Below are 21,312 nucleotides of genomic sequence, written 5' to 3' on the forward strand. Positions count from 1 at the left end.
CTCTGCAGTGGAGAGCATTAATGTGAAAGACATCTCGTTGTGTTTGATCATTCAACCAGTGTCCATTTCTACTGAGCGCGCACTGCGGTCACTTTATTCCAGTGGTTCTGAACTCTGTTCTCCTGTCCAGCACATGTTATTGTTTCCTGCTCTAAAACTGCTGAGCCAGCTAACTGGCTAAACAACAAGCCCTTCCTGAGCTGAGTTTGAGCTTGTTATAGCTGGACACCACAAATCTGTGCAGAACAGGGGTGACTTCAGGACCATGGTGGAGAACCGCTGATTCTAACCCAGACTACACCTCACCAAACCTCTACAGGACCACACAAGCCTGCGGCTGCCCTCGCCGACCCACAGCGCTTTTACTCAGAAACCCTGGGCTGAAGGTTAGGGAACTGGCCCTGTAACCAGAAGGTTGCTGGTTCGATCCCCAGTACTGACAGTCCATGACTGAGGTGTCCTTGAGCAAGACACCTAACCCCCAACTGCTCCCCGGGCGCCGTGGACAGGGCTACCCACCTCTCCGGGCAAGTGTGCTCACTGCCCCCTAGTGTGTGTGAGCTCACTAGTGTGTGTATGTGGTGTTTCATTTCACGGATGGGTTAAATGTGGAGGTGGAGGTGGAGTTTCCCCGTTTGTGGGATTAATAAAGGATCACTTAAATCCACTCTCAGCCCTCTGTGCGCGCGCGTCATGTTCCAGCATACTCTAGTGCGTAAATGACGCTGTTCTTAGTGACCATTAACTGTCACGCGTTGTGCTGCTCAGTGGCTCTTTACAGTCCCCACCCTGACCGCATGGCGCGCGAGGCCTTGGCGAAGGCGCGCGCCACCCTCCACTGACTGACAAGGAGGAGGAGGAGGAGCACGAGACGCGGAGCGTGCCACAGCACCTCTGACGGTTCAGTCGCGATGGAGAGCTCGGGCGCTGCGCTCGTGAGCGCTGCGTTCCTGAACTCCACGGCGCGGGCACGCGGCACCGGGGCGCGCGTGGAGGACCCCGCGCCTTTCTGGGACTCCCCGCTCAGTCACGGCATCAGTGTGTTCGTGGCCTTCACTCTGGGCTTCACCATGCTGGGGCTGGGCTGCACGGCGGAGGTGCGCGAGCTGCGCGAGCACGCGCGGCGGCCCGTGGGCGTGCTGCTGGCCGCGCTGTGTCAGTTCGTTGTCATGCCGCTTCTGGCCTTCGCGCTCGCGCTCGCCTTCTCTCTGGATGACGGAGCAGCTGTGGCGGTGCTGCTGTGCGGCTGCTGCCCGGGGGGCAACCTGTCCAACATCATGACCCTGCTGGTCAACGGAGAGATGAACCTCAGGTAGGGGTTACCACACACACACACACACACACACACACGCACGCACACACACACACACACACTCCCTCAAAATGATGATTCTTCAAGGTATTATCTAGGAAAGATGTGGTTCCTTATAGAACCATGACCACCCAAAGAACCCTTGTTGCATGATTAAATGGTTCCTCGCATAGTGAAGTGGTCCTTCAGCTTGATGGAAATTGTGCGTTCTATGCAGAACCTTTTAGAAAGGAACCGTTAGAAGAACCACTTTTGGTGCTATAGAACCCAACCCATTTCAGAAACATATACAGCACATTCTCCGTTAATCTGAAGAACTGTGTCACGAAAGAACCCCTGAATCATGCAAAGGGCTCTTTGGGCGTTCATGGTTCTATAAGGAACCATTTATTAAACTAAAGAACCCTTGAAGAACCATCTTCATACCCCATCACTTTCACACTTCAGAGGCGGTTTAAACACAAACAAGTGTCTAATTATAAATGGGGTTCATCTTGCGCTTGGAGTGAGTTGCGCAGAAAGCGCTGATGAGAGGAAACGCACTGCTTAGAGTTTTCACTGTTACACAAAAACACCTTCGATCATCACGTCGCTGCAGCCAGAACAAAACCTCGTATCTCTAAAACGGCAACTTTACAGGAGAAGGAAAAAACATACTTTACTTTTAATGGACGTCAATGGAGTTTTGTCCAAGTCATTTTAGGCCATTTCTGTTGGTCCATTCATCATGAAATTTACACCCATTATAAAGACCAACAGGCTCTTTCAAATTATGTCGAAAACTCAAAAATGACCAAAAATGGAGATACGAGGCTTTGCAGCGATATTTATATTTAACAGTAATAACTGCGCTGACCCGGTAATATTTATAGTAGTGTAATAGTATGATATTTATGTTAGTACAACAGTTTAAAAATAGTATTTACACAAAACGAACAAATAGATTAACGGCCAATGTTAAAACGCGTTAACGCAGTTATTCTGTTAATATTTATACAAAACAAACATACAAAAAAATCGTAAAATCACACAAATAAGATGACATCGATTAATAATTCGATCACAGACGAATTTCGACTATTCGCAACTTCTAGGTCCAGGTCTAAAGCGGAGAGGTTCTGATGAATGGCGTTCAAAGTCCTGGGTTCGTGGTAATGAACCTCTTCGCTCGCTGGGCTCGTTTATTCCTCCCGCGCCCTCATTTCCTCACGTCTCCTGCTTTCATCCTCAGTGTGATCATGACCATCTCATCCACGCTGCTCGCGCTGGTCTTCACTCCGTTCTGCCTGTGGCTCTACAGTCGCGCGTGGATCAGCGCGCCCGCCGTGCAGCTGCTGCCTATGGGCGCCATCACGCTCACGCTCTGCAGCACGCTCGTGCCCATCGGACTCGGGCTCGCGCTCCGCTACAGATACCCGCGGGTCGCCGACAAAGTGCTTAAGGTAAGTGAGTTGCATCGGGGTGTAAAGCCCCCCAGCACCGGGCTGTGGAGCAGTGAATCAGGGTTCTCTGCAGTGGTGGAGCTCCAGCTTTGGGATGAGTTGGAGTTTGTGATCCACAACTAATCATTCAGTATCAGTACCTGACCCCACTAAAGCTCTTGTGGCCGAAAGCAATTAAATCATCACAGCAATGTGGAGTCTTCTCAGAAGAGTAGAGGCTGTTATTGCAGCAAAAGAGGACAAACTCCCTGTTATTACACTAGATTTCAGAAGAAATACTGGATGAGCAGGGGTGGGAGTGGGGTCATCAGTGGGGTCATACACAGGGCTGCATATAATTTAATATAATATAAGCTGCTACTGCATCTGATGCGCTTCATGACTTGGACCTTTTACAGTTACGCTAAATGACAGTGATTTAACTCTGGGGTGCAGTTTACACGAGATCACAGTTCCGTTGTCTGAGTTTTATCTGCTTCACCACGGTCTGAATGGAACAGCTCTCTTTCAGAATTACTGCTAATTATTCTAAAGATACACTTCTTGCAAAAGGATCCCTGTATAGTCCTGAAAAGGGCTTAACTGGTTCAATATTGTTTGAAATTCTTTGAAACAAAAGTGGAACCCTTTGTGTTGCTATACAGACCCATATGTTAATACTTATCCACACACACACACACACACACACACACACACACACCGTATACAACTGGTTTTACATCATCATACAAAGGTACAAAACTGTCACTGGGGTAGGACCCATGTCAGTACCTTTAGTGAGTGAACATAACTGAACCATAATCCACTGAAAGATTTTCTAAGCTGACTGACTCCACACACCCTGTCTCACTTTAAAACATTCGATAAGGAAAAAGTCTAAATATTTTGCCATGGGAAAAACATTTAAGGTACTCAGTTCGACCTTAAAACCACTGTTGTATCGTTGAGGGAACATTTAGACAGTTTTCGTTTCGACAAACGAAAAAAATGTACCTGCACAGAACCTTTATTTCTAACAGTGTAGAGAACCATTGGACCTTGCAAAGAACCATTTATGCATTCCAGTGGTTCTGTTTGGTGAAGAATCCAACCCCAATTTAACCAGGGGACCAGCCGTATGTCTGGAGAAGTGAAGTTTATTCGTTTGAGTGGAGGTAACGGGCACGTAGCCAGGCCGTAAGAAACTGGGCTGATGCAGTTTTATAGCAGGACTGATGCCAAGACAAGTGACAGATGTGACAGACATGACCATGTAGGAATAAACAAGAATAGACATAGTAATGTTCTAAATACAGGCACAGTACAGAAACACACACACACACACACACACACACACACACACAATACTGAATACAATGACATAACACAAAACACATTACAGAGCAGTACATTGTTTCCATTACTTAAGAACCCTTGAACAGCCCTTTTTTTTTTAAGAGTATTGTGATGAATCATCTTGCAAGAATGAAGTGCAACCCAATGGACCTTTTTGCTTGTGGCAGTAAAGAAATAAGCTACACCCTGCTTGACGACACACCCTAAACCTCCCCTTTCAAACAGCTAAGCAGAAAACGCTGCATGTGCCACTATTCGGATAACAGTGATGTCCAGAGCCTGTCCGTTACAAAAAGACAGAGCCCTGAGGGCCACAATGATGTCACATGGGCACTTAAAAAGGTCCTCCTTTCAGTTAGGCTTATCTAAGAACAGCTTGAGATGGGCTGGACGGTGAGTGAGAGATAGAGAGAGAAGGAGGGAGGGGGAGAGTGATAAAGGAGTGGAGGGAATGAAGATGTGTGTGGCGTTGTGCGTGTGTTTTACAGAGTGATGTGATGGGGGAGGAGAGCGGCACACATTAAGGAGAGTGGATAAAAGCAAGCTGCACTGTCACTCTGGTGGCTTTGCTCGTTTCTTCTCTGACAAATGGCACACAGTCAGCACACGTCCAGCCTCTCTGCTATAGCACTTGTTAATTTGAGGCTCTGGTTTGTAAATAAATCTGTCACGCGAGTGTCTCGTACCAGCACCATCCTTCTGATTGAAATCTGCATTCCAGCTCTTTTTATTGCTTGATTAGTCATTTCAAGGACGCAGTTCATGCCAAAGACAGTGTGCAGTGTTACAATGATACATTAACTCAGTGTTGAATTAACTCCTACATTACTGGATTAAGTCTTGCTTCATATTACCTCTAACTGTGCTGCTTTCAGTGTTTTTGTTTCGAGATGTTAATTCAACACTGGGAGTTTTACTGTGCACGTAAAGGGACTTTATTATGGAAACAATTTCCCTCACTTTTTTTTTTAATAAGAGATTGCTGTAGTAAGTAAACATGGATAAGCCTCAGAAACACACACACCCCAGTCCACATGGTCCATGTATGGAAACTACGCTGCAGAAACATCTCATTTTGATTTCACTGTTTTTCTGATGTCACAAAATCCAATGCATTTACATCGATATCTGTCTTTTTCAGCCTGGAGTAATTCGTATTCGTATTGAAGTTATACGGAGACCACGGCCTGGACTGCTTTTTTGGTTGAAGCATTATAAAAGGCAGCCAATCAAAACAGACCTTTTACACTTGATCTGTCTTAATATCCCAGTAAGAAAAAGAGAGAGAGGGTGTAAAATAATCATGTACAAATTCATTTGTTTTGGTATGTAAAACTACAAAAAGGTGGACCTCATGGGAAAAAATAAATACAATAAAAAATCTAGCACATGGGCCCTTTATGTTTACTAGAAAAGCATTTAGTCAAGAAACCATATGTTAAGCGACCAAAGCATACAGAATATCGCAGGTCTCTGGTTACTGTCATTATACCCTCAGCCAGGAATGCCCAATCATGGTCCTTGATATTTACCACCCTTCAGATCCAACATACTGGGCTCTAATACTCAGATACTCCAGAAGGCCTTCATTCTCTGGATGAAGTGTGCTTGATCAGAGCTGGAGCTAAACTCTGAAGGGTCATAGATTAAGATTGGCCACCCCTGCCCTCAGCCTTCACTTACCTGCTTGGTTCTCTTATCTGTCCACCAGGTGTCACTGTGGCTGCTGTTCATCACACTTGTGATGCTCTTCATCATGACTGGGGTCATGCTGGGTCCTGAGTTACTGGCCACTATCCCCCCATCCGTCTACGTGGTGGCTGTGTTGATGCCTCTGACAGGGTACGCGGCCGGCTATGGCCTGGCCGTGCTCTTCGCCCTGCCGCCCAATAGCTGCCGCACTGTTTCCCTGGAGACAGGCTGCCAGAACGTGCAGCTGTGCACAGCCATCCTGAAGCTGGCCTTTCCACCTGAACTGATGGGCGGCATGTACATGTTCCCGTTGCTCTATGCGCTCTTCCAGTCAGCTGAGGCTGGTGTTTTCATCCTGGGCTACAGAGTGTACCGGAGGGAGGTGCTGCGCAAACAGGACCTGGATCAGGAGGGTGACGACGACACCAACATTACCTACAAGACGCTGAAGGAGGAGGATGGGCCCTTTGACATGGTGTATGGCTCTGTGACAGTCAGTGACCCCAACACCATTGCCCTGGAGTTTCGGGGAGGGCTGGGGAGTCCCACGCCCGTATAGAGCTATTCAAGTTACAACTCACTCATTTGGGGGAAAAACATAAGCAAGAATAATTCAGCAGAAGTCCAAACACTGACATTGTTCTCTGTAAAAAGCCATTCCATCCATTGCCTCATATGGATCAATGACTCTGTATTGGTTCAGTATTGGTAACGACTGGGAGCCAGGAATGGTAGAAAACAAGTGCAGCGTCTGTTTATTGGGGATTTCCCCAGAAATTGTGGTTAGCAGTAGGTATAGACACATGGACAGACAGGGTTAACATGGGCAAATCCCTAGCAATGTTTCATTATTTAACTGCATGAAAACAGCAGTAATACTTCTGTGGCATAAGAAAAGATATAATGTAACAATATAATAAGGATGGGTTTTCTTTTTTTCCCCCTCTCATCCATGACATAGTTCCTCTAAACGTCTGAGTGCTGGCCTAATCCATATTAAGCACTTCAGAGAGGGGTGGGAAGCCTCATGCTTGTACAGAAGATGAAATCAAAGCTTGGAACACAAGAACGGCACCCAGACAGACATTCTGCATCCATTCATGACCTCATCACTCTTTGTTGAACGATTATAGCTGAAAACATACGGCAGACATTGTACACAAAGTTTGAGACTTCTGAAGAGGACCAAAAAGTCAGTGGAATCTTCCTGATTCAGAATTGGCTACAATACCACCTGATGCTGAATGTAGATCAATACTGCTGCAAGAAAAACGTTAATGGAAATACATTACCCCCTTGTTTTTGGCTAAATACTATTTACACTGAAAAAGATTATTTTCCATGAAAAGTGTAAGTCAAAAAGCTTGAGTCCAAAAAAATCAGCATCAGTTGTGCATTTTACCTTATATGATCAACAAAGCAATCTCAATGGTACTTTATATACTTCACATTTGTCATGTCTTTTGGAAATACCCCCGCAAATGGCTCATCGTAACAAAGCTGATCTAATCATCCACAGAACTGCAATGAATGTTAGCTTACCCAGTGGACTAATGTATCCGATGTCAACCTGTCCACAGTGCTACAGCTGGGAATGGTGAGGTGCCTGAAAGAGTTGAGACTGTACAAGTCAACTGCTGATTTAATCTCACATGTGAAATACACAGATAGCATAGCTTAATCTTATAAAGTTACTGACAATGCTGACCTGTGGGCTGAAACTGAAGTGGAGCCAAATATGTACTGTGGACAGCAATCAAAACAAGGCCAACTTCGTCTGGAAAAAGCTTGAAAACTGAGATCAGTGCAATCACAGAACAAGACATGCTCCTCCATTCATCAGTGAAATGTAAAACATGTTGAGAAAAACTTGTTAAATCAGATGCAAGTGGTATGAATAAACTTACAGTGTAAATGTATGCTTTGTTTTCTTATGCAATAGGGGTGTCTCCCCAATGCCTCCCCTGCAATCCACTTGTATGGAACAGTTTTGTACTATAACAAACCTGACTCAGCTCAAAACACACCCGGGAAATCCTTCCATACACAATACACATTGAGGAATAACGTTTACAGGAGGGCCATGCAGACGAGGGTGAGAGGAGGGTGACAGACGGGTGAGATCCACTGGCCCATCACCCTCAACGACCAAACTGTCCCTTGTGTGCCGGTCTTAAACTAACCTGCACATTGCCTTTTTATTTCAATAGCCTAAGAAGGGGGGACTATTATTTATATGTAGCTGCATGAAGTCCCAAGTACTTTAAAATAGTGTTAGAAACAATGTGACAATGTAATACTAATTACAGTAATCTACTGTTGGAGTAAATCCAAATTGAAACCTTTAGAACTTCTTCTAGAACCTCTCCTTACAACCAGTATTTCTAACCGTTCCTTACAGAACTGAAACCATAAGGTTCTTCAGAGAGACAGGATATTTAACAGCTAAAGACTAGCGACTTAACCAGATAACCAATAACCAGACTAAAGAATAGCGACTGTCGTTTTTAACATTAAAAGCAAAAGTTCAAGTTTATTTAACTACTTAGCTAATAAACTGGTTAACTCATACAATAGCTGTTCCTGAGGGAAACGTGAGCTGAGCGTTAACAACTTGTATGGCGCTTATAAACGCGGACAATGATTTATAAAACCTCGTTTAGCAAGTTCTCTCAGCTCTGTGATTCACAAATCCAGTGGACGCCAGAAACAGCGTGGACAAAGCAGGAGGCTATTTGGAACACAGCCCGTTTATGGGTTTGCAAAACAGCCAGTTAACTAACTAACTAACTAGCAAGGTCTTTCTTACTCAAGAAATCAAGCAGTTTTGCCACACTTCATATGACCAGCACATCCGTACGTTTTTCGGCATTCATATAAAGAGTTTTCACCTTTAATGAACCGGATTTTTTATTTTTAAGAGTGCGTTTCGCTGCACCTCACCTAAGCAATAGAACATGGGAGGGCGTGTATTATCGCGATAATAACATCAGGGCTGTGATTTGGTCGTCGTACATCATCACAGCCGTGAGGTTATAGCGATCATCGACCTGGAGTGTTCTATTGCTTTTTTCATACAACAGTTAAATTAATAATGTAAGAAATTAATAAATCGGGCGGTGAACGCGGCGTTTAATATGTTTTAATGTTCAGTTCCTTCCTTAACAAGCAGCTTCTTGCTACGTCAGAGTAACGAGCCCCGCCCACTCGCTTTACAGCCGGCCGCTCGTTCTCCAGCGCCACACAGACAAACCGACAGTTTGGGAATTTAATGTGGTCTCATCTTCAGAGTCGGACCAACTCGGCTGTCGGTCAGATGTGATCATAGAAATATCCGTTTTCTATTTGAACGCAAAGAAAGAAGTAAAAACGTACAAATGGCTCGAGCGTCTACTGGCAAAGTCGTTGCTTAGCAACGGCGTCTCAGCGGAGTGATACAGTGTTTGTGAAAAAGCCGTGTTATGGTGAAATAGCAGCGCGGTTAGAACGCCTCTCAACCAATCAGCTTGCGCGGCCGGAACCAACTAATATGAATTAAAATAGTCCTGCGTGGACTCGGATTATGTTTATTATACTGCGTTCACGCTCAAATCGTTTTTTCTCAGAAGAGAAAAACCGGATCGTGTAGATTCGGTTCATGTCGGACGTAAACGACACATGTAGTGGCTCTGTAAAAGGGAAGATAATTAAAGAACAAACTCCGTTGCGCCGTTTCTTCTTCGTCTTTATGGCGACTGAAAAGAGGCGCAACGAGAGCGCCCCCTCTTGGCTGGCACAGGTATGAGCAATCGATCGTCGATAATCTTCAATCCAGTATACACTCACCGGCCACTTTATTAAATACACCTTGCTAGTAAAGGTTGGACCCCCTTTTGCCTTCAGAACTGCCTTAATTATTCGTGGCAAACTTTCAACAAGGTGTTGGAAACATTCCTCAGAGATTTTGGTTGGTTATTTGAGTGACTGTCGCCTTTCTATCATCTCGAGCCAGTCTGCCCATTCTCCTCTGCCCTCTCACATCAACAAGGCATTTTCCTCCACACAACTGCCGCTCACTGGATATTTTCTCTTTTTCTGACCATTCTCTGTAAACCCTAGAGATGAGAGTGTGTGAAAATCCCAGCAGATCAGCAGTTTCTGAAATACTCAGACCAGCCCGTCTGGCACCAACAACCACGTCACGTTCAAAGTCTCTTAAATCCCCTTTCTTCCCCCATCCTGATGCTCGGTCTGCACTTCAGCAAGTTGTCTTGACCACCTCTACATGCCTAAATGCACTGAGTTGTGGCCGTGTGATTGGCTGATTAGCTATTTGTGCTAACAAGCAACTGAACTGTACCTAATAAAGTGGCCAGTGAGTGAATAAGCTCAATACCCAAAGACAACAAATCAGCTTTTATTCCTTTACAGGTACCAACATGCTTTGATAAAGACCAGACCTAAACCCCAAACCCTCCCTTTCAGCGAGCTGCCATAAAGAAAATACTGTATCAAACGTCTGAACGAAAACCAACCGTCTCCATTTCTCACTGCACACAGACGCCCTTCCTTTACCCGTCCACTGAGATGTGTAGTGATTTAATGAGTCAATGTGCGGTTATATTTGAATTTTTACGGGTTACACACACAGACCTACTTTGTCTTCTTGGCGAGTGCTTTATATCACAAATGTAGAAGAAATAAACGCGAGTTTACTCGATATTTTTAAAACGACTACGACTTTTTCTCAGTCAGGTCGCGTCGCTCAAACTTCTCGATGGACCTTCATTATCCGACTTCTCCTGTGTTCCTGTGGCGCCTCCTGGTGGGGAAACATGTTTTTTTTCTATAAAACAGAATAAAACTCACAGCAGCGTCAGAGTAAGAAACCCCAGGCAGCCCCGCGGCCCGCGCGGACCTCCTTACTCTCAGTCCTAATTGCGCTCCACGGCGCAGCTGCAGCCAATCAGCGCCTCTACTTAACCCGCCCAGGCCGCGCCCTCCTTCGGCTAAGCGAAGAGAAGTCATGGCTACGTACGGAGATGAGTCCCTTGACAGCTACCTGTACTCCTCGTATAACCCTTACTCCTACAGATGCCCCAAGCCCAAGGCGTGGAGGCAGAAGAGCTATCAGACCGCGTACAGCGACGGTGAGAGCTACTTGGACAGCTACCACCGCGCGCAGCTCAAGTCCATCCTGTCTCAGATCAACCCCAACCTGACACCCCGCCTGAGGAAGGCCAACACCCGGGACGTCGCTGTCCAGGTGAACCCGAAGGCGGACGCCTCGGTCCAGTGCTCGCTTGGGCCGCGCACGCTGATTCAGGCGCGGAGGAGCGACGGGCTGCGCATGCGCAGGACTGACGGGCCGCCACCTGGCAGTCCTAAAAGCAGCAGTGGTGGCGCAGGTGGGGTTCGATTCCCGCGCACTCAGGCAGTGTACTCCCCCATCGCCAGCAGGGGGCTGGCAGCCTTCCTCCAGGAGGACGAAGACCAGGAGAAGGAGCGTGGGAGGACCGGAGAGGAGGAGAAAGATAAGGATGAGGAGGAGGAGGAGGTTGGAGAGAGCAAAGAAAGTAAAAGTGGCAAACAAGCCGAAGACGAGCTTAGTCCCGAGAAAAGCGTGGAAGGAAGTGAGCAGACTGGAGTTGTGGATGGAAAAAGTAAGCGTGAGACTCCAAGTGGACAGGAGGAGCCCAAGGCCAAAAGTAGAGTGAGGTTTCAGGTGGGGTGTTCAAAGTGTGGCTTGGGGGGGTCTGTCTGTCTGTCTGTCTGTCTGTTTCTTTTGATTGAGCAGTGGGCTTCAGTTCTTAGTCCTGAAGTACCCCTGTGCAGTGTCTTGCCTTCCCAAACTGAATTCCAGCACTTGGGACCCGCTTCCCTGCACAGGTTCCTTACGTCAGCCCAACTGACCCGGCTCATCAGTTGAAGCCCTACATCAGCTGTGCTGGGAGGGATTATGTAGAAGCCTGCAGGGCAGTGCGTTCTCAGGACTGGGACAACTGTTTGAACTGTGGGGGGAAAATACAGGGCAGGGGTACCGAACTGTAAACAAAGTGCTGTGCTGGTCTGTGGTGCACAAACTAACCCCTTCTGCTGTCCCAGTAGTTTCTAGAACAGAAGTACGGCTACTACCACTGCAAAGACTGCAACCTGCGCTGGGAGAGTGCTTACGTTTGGTGTGTTCAGGGCACAAATAAGGTAGCTATGCTATGTCTTATTTGGCCTTTTGCTGTGACCTACTGCCACAATGTCCACTCTCCTCCTAGGTTTACTTCAAGCAATTTTGCAGAACATGTCAGAAGTCGTTCAACCCGTACCGTGTAGAGGACATAACCTGCCAGGTAAGTTGGTGCTTGGGTTTAAAATGTGGGTTTTTTTTGGCTTGTACTGGAAAGTCATAAAGTTTTCGTTCCAGAGCTGCAAGAAGGCACGCTGCACTTGTCCAGGAACAGCACGCCACGTTGACCCTAAACGACCTCACCGACAGGACCTGTGTGGCCGATGCAAAGGCAAGCGGCTCTCCTGTGACAGCACTTTCAGTTTCAAGTACATTATATAACCCCCCTCAATTTTGGAGATTCCTGTACTGCTGTTTTGCCCCACTGCTTGGGAGAGGATCCATGTAGCCATCTACTGCCAGTCTGTTTAGGCTGGTCTAGGGTAGAAAAGCCTAGGATGAGTACCTGAGCTCTGGGTTCTGTTCATGTTGCTCAGTAGTGTTTTGCAGGAACCATTTAGGAAAAGTTCAATAAAATGGCAATTACAGCAAAGCTGTGGTCTCATTTGTGCTTTTCTCCTTGATTAGAGGCTTTAGGACCAACTAATGAGTAGTTGATTTTTATAAAATCTGAGGAATACTGGCTGTTCGGTTGATGCCATCTCTAATGCTTGAGTGGTACCTTGGTTTAAGTGTAAGGTAAGTCACTGTTACTGGATCAGGCAGAGGGTGGTGTGGGGTTTTTTTTTTTTTTTTGGGAGTTGGAACTAAATCCAGCAGGGGATTGCCAGTGTGTAATGGATTAATTATTTTATGAAGTCTTAAAGACTTGAGGAATAGTGGGTTGGGTGCGAGTCAGTGACTGGAGTGGAAAGCAACTGGCTTTTTTTTTAAGCATTGCACACTTCTTGCTTTCTGTAGTACAGTATGCCAAGACCACCTTATTTTCTAATTTAATCCTACAGCAGGGTGTCAGTTTTGTGGACTCCCATGGTCCCATTTGTTTTTCTTGCTTTTAACACCTAACATTAGAAGCTTGTTAGTTCTTGAGTTGAATGCTAAATGAAAGCATAAAATACATGGAGGAAGAAGCCTCCTTTACTGTAAAGGGACATTTCATTCAAGGTACCAACAATGTAAATGTGACATCAGGGGTACTGTCCAACTCAAAGCTGAGTTATGACTGTGGAACTGAAATCATTGAGTACAGTCTAGGGCACATTTAGAATGTGATTCAAAAGGTACTAAACAGACAATGGGCCAGTACCGAGTGTATTAGTTAACTTTGGTTATGTAGCACAAAAAAATAAAATGGAGAGTCTTGCACAACTGTTGAGATTGAACAGAGGGTTTTAACCACAATTTGTCATGTAGATGTTACAGAAGGGAGGTTTAGCTTTCTTGTCTTCATATTTCCATAAAAATGTGAAGTCTCTATACATTTGTCATTTCATAATGTGACAAATTACAGTAAAATATTGCATTTTATTGCTTAAGGATATGTACATTAATATTGTAATGCAGTAAATGAATCTAAACAAAGCAAGTAGCATTTAACATCCATGTGTAAATGATTACTGGCCATGAATGGGTATAAACCTGTCAACTGCCATGCTCCTATGAAAACGCCCATTAAGATGGCTAAAAAAAGTTGCCTGATTCTAGCCATCAATCACTACAGCCAGCATGTAAAGCTAAAGAGGTCTCCTTACCTTTCAAAAGAAAGAAATCCCCACCCCCTCAAAATGAACTGATCACTTCACACAGGTGATTTAACTAAACATGAATTGTGTTAGCAAGTGACCCCATAGTGTGGTGTACCCAAGACCAGGATCGGTAACCTCCCTATTACAGTCCATCAGGCAATTAAGTTCCCTGCATACCACAACAGTTGAGCACAAACACATTAGCATTCACAGAGAAAGCTGTTGCTTCTGATTAGGTTTTATTTCATCAGGACAGGGGGAAAGGCATGTGAGTGGGATGACAAGGAAGGAAAAAAAAAGACGAGAAAAGTGAGGGAGGAAAAAAAAACAACAAAAAACACAAACACACAGGATAATGCACCTCTAAATAAAAACTAGATTTTCTCCAGGTAAATAATATATCCATATTTCCATTAAATAATTAAGAACAGCATTCAAAATGTACCAGACAAGCAACAGAAGAGTTCTGTGAGGAATGGATACAGTGATCATTTTTTTTTGTTTTTTTTTTTTAATGTGCCACAACATTGTGACATCCCTCCAACTCTGTGGGTAAACGCTGGCCCGGTGCTGTTTGTCTTGCAGTCGAGCAAAGCGAAGCACAGTGGCTTTGAGAAGCGCAGCATAGACGCCGCTCTATCAGTGCTGCCCTGAGTCCGAGGACAACTGCAGAGCCAATATGGACGAACACTGGCCCTGCCTCTCGCAGGGACCTTCAGAGTACTGCAGAGTACTGCGAGCCAGCATGAAGATCACAGTGGAGCTTAAGGAATGCATATGGTCAAGCAGAGCTGGGCAAAGGCAAGAGAGAGCATCAGAGTGACGAGAACAGATGACTCCTATTCTCTGCTCCCAGCCAGGCTTGCTTGTCAAAAGGGAAACGCTGAAGATCAGAGACTTGGATAACTAGGGTGGACAGGGTTGTTAGTGACTGTTACAGCTGGAAATTTTTTTTGGCCTTTTTGCATTAGCTTCATACTCTCTATTCTGGTTGAACAGTGCATTACACAAATGTACAAGGGAAAAATACTGCTTTTACACTATACATTTTTTCTAAAATATATACAGAGTACAATAAGTTATTGATATTTCCATAATGAGTTGCAGCCAGTTTTTTGCACTTTGTGTGTGCGTTTTTAATGTGCTAATGTGCATGTGTGAGAGAGAGAGAGAATGTGTGTGCAAATATCGGCATATGTAAAAACACACACTCGCTCACACGCACACGGACACACGCTCCCCTTGTCTCGTCACACACCAACACATGAATCTATGGTTGTCTACAGGCAGCTACTTATTTGGTTATAGAGTAGGAGTTTTGTTAGAGCAACCCGGTGAAAGCTAAAGTTTCTCCCCAACGCAGGTCAATAAAGTTAACCAGATAAACCTCTCTTTATACAGAGTCTGAGGGCCAAGCCCTCTTTTCAATAATACATTAAATATCCTAACATTTACAACCTAGGATTGTTAGCTCTAATAAAAATACATTTCTCAAAAAATATTTCTTGCAGTGCTTTTCCGTTTTCAAGCATGCTTTTGAAACATGTGTTTTTTTGTTGTCATTTTCTTAAATATGTACTTATTGTTTTGAGTTTGAGCAAAATGTGACCGAAGCCTCCATCGTGACTTGCAGATTCTCACACATTCCATGGATAAGCTGTTTATGTAGCTACATGCCACCTGACCAGACAACCTTCGCTATCCCAGTGCTCTAGTAGAGCAGATATCAACCATTGGCCATTTTTCCCAATAGACACCCCAGAGGTCTAGGTCATTCCGCCAAAATTTTCCAGTTCAGCATCATCATTGCCCAGTGTTCCTCCTACAAACTGTCTTTGACCAACCAGGTCCTCAGTCCGTCACTTTTACAGCCAAAATTCGGCGATGTTGCATTGTTTCAGAGAATGATGATAGGAGCAAAAATGGCTGAGGGAAGAGGAGAGAATGTATATTCATAGATTTTTCATAGTCAGTATGATCCTCACACACATCCTTTAGCCCTTTAAAGTGAAGTCTCCAGAAATGCCCTTACCCCCCACCCTCATACTTCCCCACCCCTGATCAGACACCTCACTGCTGCCCTTACTGGAACCGTAGAGAACTTCCGGCCCCTGCCCATACCCATCACAGTCCCGTGCTGAGGACCGTGCTGTGGGTGTTGATCTGGGTCTGGGGAGTGGGTGTTTGGTTGTGGACGAGGCTCTGGGGCATCTGGGCACGGCGCAAGGCCTCACGGATCTGCAGGTTGAGCTCCATGAGGCGGGCGCTGGCCTGAGACAGATCCCTGCTTGGCCCCACCACAGCTAGGCAGCCTGTCTGGCCCAGAGTCTGGTGCCGGAAGTAGATATGCAGCAAAGTCTGCACAGCATCATCCTTCTCACTGCCAAAAATGTCATTAGGCCACAAGCACCTGGAAGAGGGGAGGAGGGAAGAAGTAGGAAAGGAACAGAAAGAGGAAACTCAGATAACAATCACTCCACCCCAAGACTGATCAGACTGTCATCGATGGTGTTAGCCTGACTGAGGTAAAACGGTAGCAGGACAATGTGATTGTGTGTACAGACCATTGTGATATTATCTGTATGCAGTCGGGTTTATGATCTGAAGAATGTTGCAGCCCTTGAGCTTCTAGGTTTAAGGCTGTCAGTTATTTCTATGACTGGTTAAGGCATGTTATGAGGGCTTTCGTTTAAAGTCTTAGTGCATCACTGAAATGCTGTGAAATGCCATCTGCACTCATGTTTCACTACGTCGCTTTAATTTCATTGGTGGAAATACTCCCACACTGGACATTCTGGCCACTCTCATTGTTCAAAGTTGTCTGTGCAAAAAGCTATTTCTTCTTTTAGAGCAGAACAACAGAAACAACCGACATGAATCTGAACAGTAACTTGATAAGACTACAGTCACATGGATTTACTATTGGTAATTAAACCTGGTTGTTGTGTGGCAAATAACATGCAGAACAATTTATATACAACAACCAACTGTTCAGTGTTTGTTCCACAAAACAGCAGCGGGAAGCACCATCATCTTGTTAGGAGGGTTTTTGGTTGTCAACTGTGTTTTGGAGAGATGGATGCTTTTATACATGTAAAACATCTGGCTAAAATGGGTCTCAGACCACATCCTGAAGTGATTTGTGCAATCGAATTTAAATATGTTACAAATGCATCTAGGATGCGTTGACATCAATATTTTTATGTGGATAATTTCTACCTGGACATAATCCTGATGATCACTGCATAAAAACATCTAGGTGTAAACAGGGTCATACATACGCCCCCAAAGCTGCTTCTAGCATACTGCAATTTGTCAGAATGGCTGAACGTATTATTACAGAGCAGAAGTCACTAACCCTCTTCCTGGAGATCCACAAGTTTAGCACCAACCTACATCTAATAAGCTGCCACAACTAATTGCTAATGCATCTAATCTAGACAAATTGCTGACTTGGGTAGAGGGTAATTCGCTGGCAGACTGTGGTTGGAACTAGGCTATGCAGCCAGATCTTCAGAACCAGGGTTAGTTTATATAGTATGCAATGTGTTCTTTACTTTAAAGTTAACAATTCTTTGTAAATTGTTGACAATATGAAATTCATTTTTTCATAGGTAAACTTCTGACTAATTGATGAAGTCCTACTTCTCAATGTTCTCAGTAACATGAGTCTGTATTGTCTATCTGATCGACAGTGTCACACATGCACCCATGCTTGTTAGTGAATTTGTTTAATATGAAAGCTTTCAGCGAGTATGGAGCTTATTTATATGCTCTTTCAGAGAGAAAGTGGGATGCAGCAGTGTGTGTTTACCTGAACGCTTTGACCTGTGCGAGGGCAGAGCTGAAGTCTCGTGATCGTAGACTCTCAATAAGTGAGTGGATGGCCGTCTCTGTACTGGACTGCACTGCCTCGGACACGCTCACTCCCTCCTGTCCATCACTCACTGACTCTGCCTCCTTCAGACAGCTCTCCAGGATGGCAAGCTCCTCTGACATGTTTGTTACCTAGGAAACACCACGCATTTCTTACAAACTCTTTCTTTCACCCTGCCACAAAAGCCAGTTTCATCTCTTAAAACCCAGGTCAACCTTTGAGAAGTACAATAGCGTGTATGTAAAAGTACAGAAACACAAACAGCCCCGTCCAACTGAATGCACGCACACACACACACACACACACACACACACACACACACACACACACACACACACACACACACACACAGTGTGTAGTCTATAGAGGCTGATAAGTGTGTTAGCATTGATCTGCGATCAGTTGAATGGCTTGACTCTGGCCTGTATGATCAGTCTCACTCAGAGACCTAATTAAGTTACAGCTACAGTGTAAGAGCTCTGAGCTCAAATAAATTTAACAATACACTCACAGTGACACACACATTGCGCATACAATACAAGACATCTAATAAATTACATAAGTGGCTAAGTAATTCGTTCTTCAGCTTAAGGAGTGCATTACAGCATCCAATTAATCAGCATCCTTCTTTCAGTTTTACAGCAAAATCAAATGAATTAAAAGCAAGTCCGTTATTTCAAAATTACACTATGTACCGTTAACAGCAAAAACTTTCAGAATTCTTCCAAACAAAACTAAATATGCATGACTGCACAGTTTTAGGGCTGTTACTTGTGGTTATTAATAACACCTAATTAATCAGTGAATCAAGATGCAAACTAATACAGTTAAAGTTATTTTTAATAGAGTTTAACTGTAGTCCCAACACTTTATTAAAACACATGGGATCTTTAATAGCACCAGAAAGTCTTAGCAACAAAAAGAAAGTATTTTCATATCTAACATGAACATGGGCTTATATTTAACCGTTGAAACTTCTGGATAATTTTCTGACTCAGCCTCCTTCAGACAGCTCTTGAAGATGGCAGCCTGTTTTCTTGTTTTCTTCATGGCATGGAAAAACTAGTACTTTATAGCTGTTTTAATTGGAAATTAAATAAATGAAAGGTGGTCTCTTCTTGTGGACTTTTGCACAGTACTGTACATATACACTGTACAGTCCGCATAGAGTAAACATGTAATGCAATCATACATTGCAAATGATCATGATAATTCATACAAAGCACACAGTGCAGGACCAGTACTTCTATAAGGTGGTGATTCTTTTTGGATGAATGCAAAAATACGAACCTCTGCCTCTCTTTTTATGGTGTCCACTCTGCTGATCAGTTTACAGTAGGCCTGAAAGAGCAGCAGCAGCTGAAAGTGGAGCTTATACAATCTTCGACAGAGCTCCAGCTCCTACAGAGAGAAGGAGACAGAGAGAGAGAACCAAGCATCATTAGCTCAACATGGACACGATCCTAACCTTCACTTTCACAAGCATCATCAGCATGTTTACATGATCAAATCACAGGATGGATGGATGGATGGATGGACGGACGAACAAATGAATGGATAAAAATCCAGGGTTAGAGAGGAGGGGATGAAAGTGTTAAACCCTGAGACAGCATTCTGCAGCTGGGGCTCAGAGAGCACAGACTTAGCACGTTCACTAACCGTCAACATTAACCATAATTAGAGAATGCCATGCTATTTTTATACTTCCCCATTCATTTCATGAACGTCTGTATGAACGGATGTTCTTGATCGGGAGCGAGGAAGAGGGGAAAATGAGATAGGAGAGATGAACATGCAGAATGAGAGGGAAATGGTATTACGGCTTCTTGCCTAGGTTGACATCCTCCTTTCCGTAACCCATGGACACACCCCATTCACTATAATCACAACAGTTTCTTGAACAGCATTTGTGCAGGCTTTTATATTATGTAATATTAGCAAATTAGCACAGAAGTAGCAAAGTTAAGGTTGTACAAATACAGTACCAATTTAGGGCAAGGCATTAATGAAGCATTTAATATGTAGAGATCATAAACAATAAACAAAGTCCGTAGCAGTGTTAAAAGGCGGAGACAGACTGTTCAGAGCTCTAACTGGTTTTAGCATGACTAGTTGTGTTCATGACGAACGGATGGAATGGTCAGTGTGCGTTGCCACGGCGACATGATTACGGAAAGGTCAAGAAGACGAGAAACACTTACTGCTAGAATTTCCATTTGCTAAGCAAGAGGGAGAGCAGGTCACCAAAACAACAACAACAAAAAAAAACAAACAAAGGAGACGGAGAGAAAGATACATTAGTCAGTGCATAACACACCCCAACCACCAAAAGAATGAACAGAGTGAGAGAAGGATTGAGAAGCAGAGAAAGAAGAAACACTGCAGCAGATTTTATCACAGTTAAATACATGCAAAAGACATGAGAAAGCAAAGCTGAACCCAAAACTCCATTTAGATATAGCAATAAAAAAGTCTCTTTAGGGCAAAAGCTATTCTTAAGAAAAATCTAATAATCTATGGCACAAATAAAAACATGTAAAGAGCAAAACAGAGTGCATCCAGACAGACGTAGAAAGAGACAGAGTGACAGAGAGAGAGAAAATACATGATTAGGTGGGTTTTTCCAAAATCTTGAAATACTTGATGTGTATGAAATTAACCACTCAAACATGGCAGTTCATCTTTTACATTTACATTTACAGCATTTAGCAGATGCTCTTATCCAGAGCGACTTACAAGAAGTGCTTTGTCTATCTAGAGAAAGTATCTTTGCTAGTTACCAATAGCTTAGAGAAAAAGACAGTCCTGAGCTCAGATACTGCTAGAAACATGTCACTGCAGACACCAAGAGAAAAAGACTTCTTCTATTTCACACAATCATCATGACGGCTTTAAAAAAAAGTTTTCAATACAAGTTCATCATTACTCCATACAATCTAATACCCTCCATACAGCTTTCTTTAGGATGTCACTTGGATGGTTCACACTCTCATTGAGGGCCTTCATTCTGAAACTACCTACCACCTCATCTGAAACTATATATCAGCTTCAAAAACAGGTTAACACTCATTTACTCAATCTGTGTGTTTTTTTTTATTTTATTAAATACATTTTTTTTCTTAAGGGATAGTACTTTGTACAGGCCCATTCTGGGCTTTTTTTTTTTTTTTTTTTTACTTTCACTGCACACACAATCTCTTTTTTTCCTATTAACTGTACCTTCTTGTGTTTAAAAAAAAAAAAAAACAAACAAAAAAAATCCCTACTATATTGGCCAACACCAGAGTGGCCGATGAGTATGTGGACACCTGATCAACATCAACACCTCTAGATGAGCTTGTTGGACAGCCCATTCCAAAAACAAGGCCACTGATATGGTGCTAGCCCCCTTTGTGACTATAACACTCTCCACTCTTCCGGAAAGGCTATTCAGAAGATTTTAGCATGTGTCTGTGAGAATTTGAAAATGAGCTTTCAAAAGAGTATTTTTGAGGGTAGGCAATTATGTTGGACAAGACGGCCTGGTTCACAATGGATGTTCTACAAGGAGATTCACTCGAAAGAGACCCCGAATATTCTGTAATAACTCTTGCTAGGATGAAGCAATCTGAACGAAACAACGTGCAATGTCAGTATGTGGAGCTTTGAACAAGCAGGGAAGCCCCTGCGTAGGAGCGATGGGGTAGGCACAGGACAGCTATCGCAACGTTTAACGTCTGTTTGCAACTTCCGGGTGCATACCACCGCAC

General features: G+C 44.1%; 3 protein-coding genes across 3 annotated transcripts in view; 2 read left to right on the top strand and 1 right to left on the bottom strand.

The window, feature by feature from the left end:
* The first annotated feature begins 757 nt into the window (after positions 1 to 757).
* slc10a4 (solute carrier family 10 member 4) lies at positions 758 to 7,700 on the top strand. The gene is made up of 3 exons (XM_017687514.2): positions 758 to 1,312; positions 2,544 to 2,754; positions 5,801 to 7,700. The coding sequence occupies exons 1-3, from the start codon at positions 912 to 914 to the stop codon at positions 6,338 to 6,340; spliced, it is 1,152 nt and encodes a 383-aa protein (XP_017543003.2). The 5' UTR covers positions 758 to 911; the 3' UTR covers positions 6,341 to 7,700.
* Positions 7,701 to 10,754: 3,054 nt separating this feature from the next.
* On the top strand, positions 10,755 to 12,533 carry zar1 (zygote arrest 1). Its single transcript, XM_017687525.2, has 4 exons — positions 10,755 to 11,485; positions 11,869 to 11,961; positions 12,030 to 12,104; positions 12,179 to 12,533. The coding sequence occupies exons 1-4, from the start codon at positions 10,787 to 10,789 to the stop codon at positions 12,320 to 12,322; spliced, it is 1,011 nt and encodes a 336-aa protein (XP_017543014.2). The 5' UTR covers positions 10,755 to 10,786; the 3' UTR covers positions 12,323 to 12,533.
* Positions 12,534 to 13,906: 1,373 nt separating this feature from the next.
* The window catches only part of fryl (furry homolog, like), a 106,870-nt gene continuing 99,464 nt past the window's right edge, over positions 13,907 to 21,312 (bottom strand). The window contains exons 59-62 of the mRNA XM_017687903.2: positions 19,765 to 19,782; positions 18,854 to 18,964; positions 17,501 to 17,694; positions 13,907 to 16,096 (exon numbers count right to left, since the gene is read on the bottom strand). Coding sequence (XP_017543392.1) covers positions 15,811 to 16,096; positions 17,501 to 17,694; positions 18,854 to 18,964; positions 19,765 to 19,782 — 609 coding nt within the window. The 3' untranslated portion in view covers positions 13,907 to 15,810. The remainder of the gene's footprint in view (positions 16,097 to 17,500; positions 17,695 to 18,853; positions 18,965 to 19,764; positions 19,783 to 21,312) is intronic.

This window comes from Pygocentrus nattereri, chromosome 4 (genome assembly GCF_015220715.1).
Source record: "Pygocentrus nattereri isolate fPygNat1 chromosome 4, fPygNat1.pri, whole genome shotgun sequence".
Taxonomy (NCBI): Eukaryota; Metazoa; Chordata; class Actinopteri; order Characiformes; family Serrasalmidae; genus Pygocentrus; species Pygocentrus nattereri.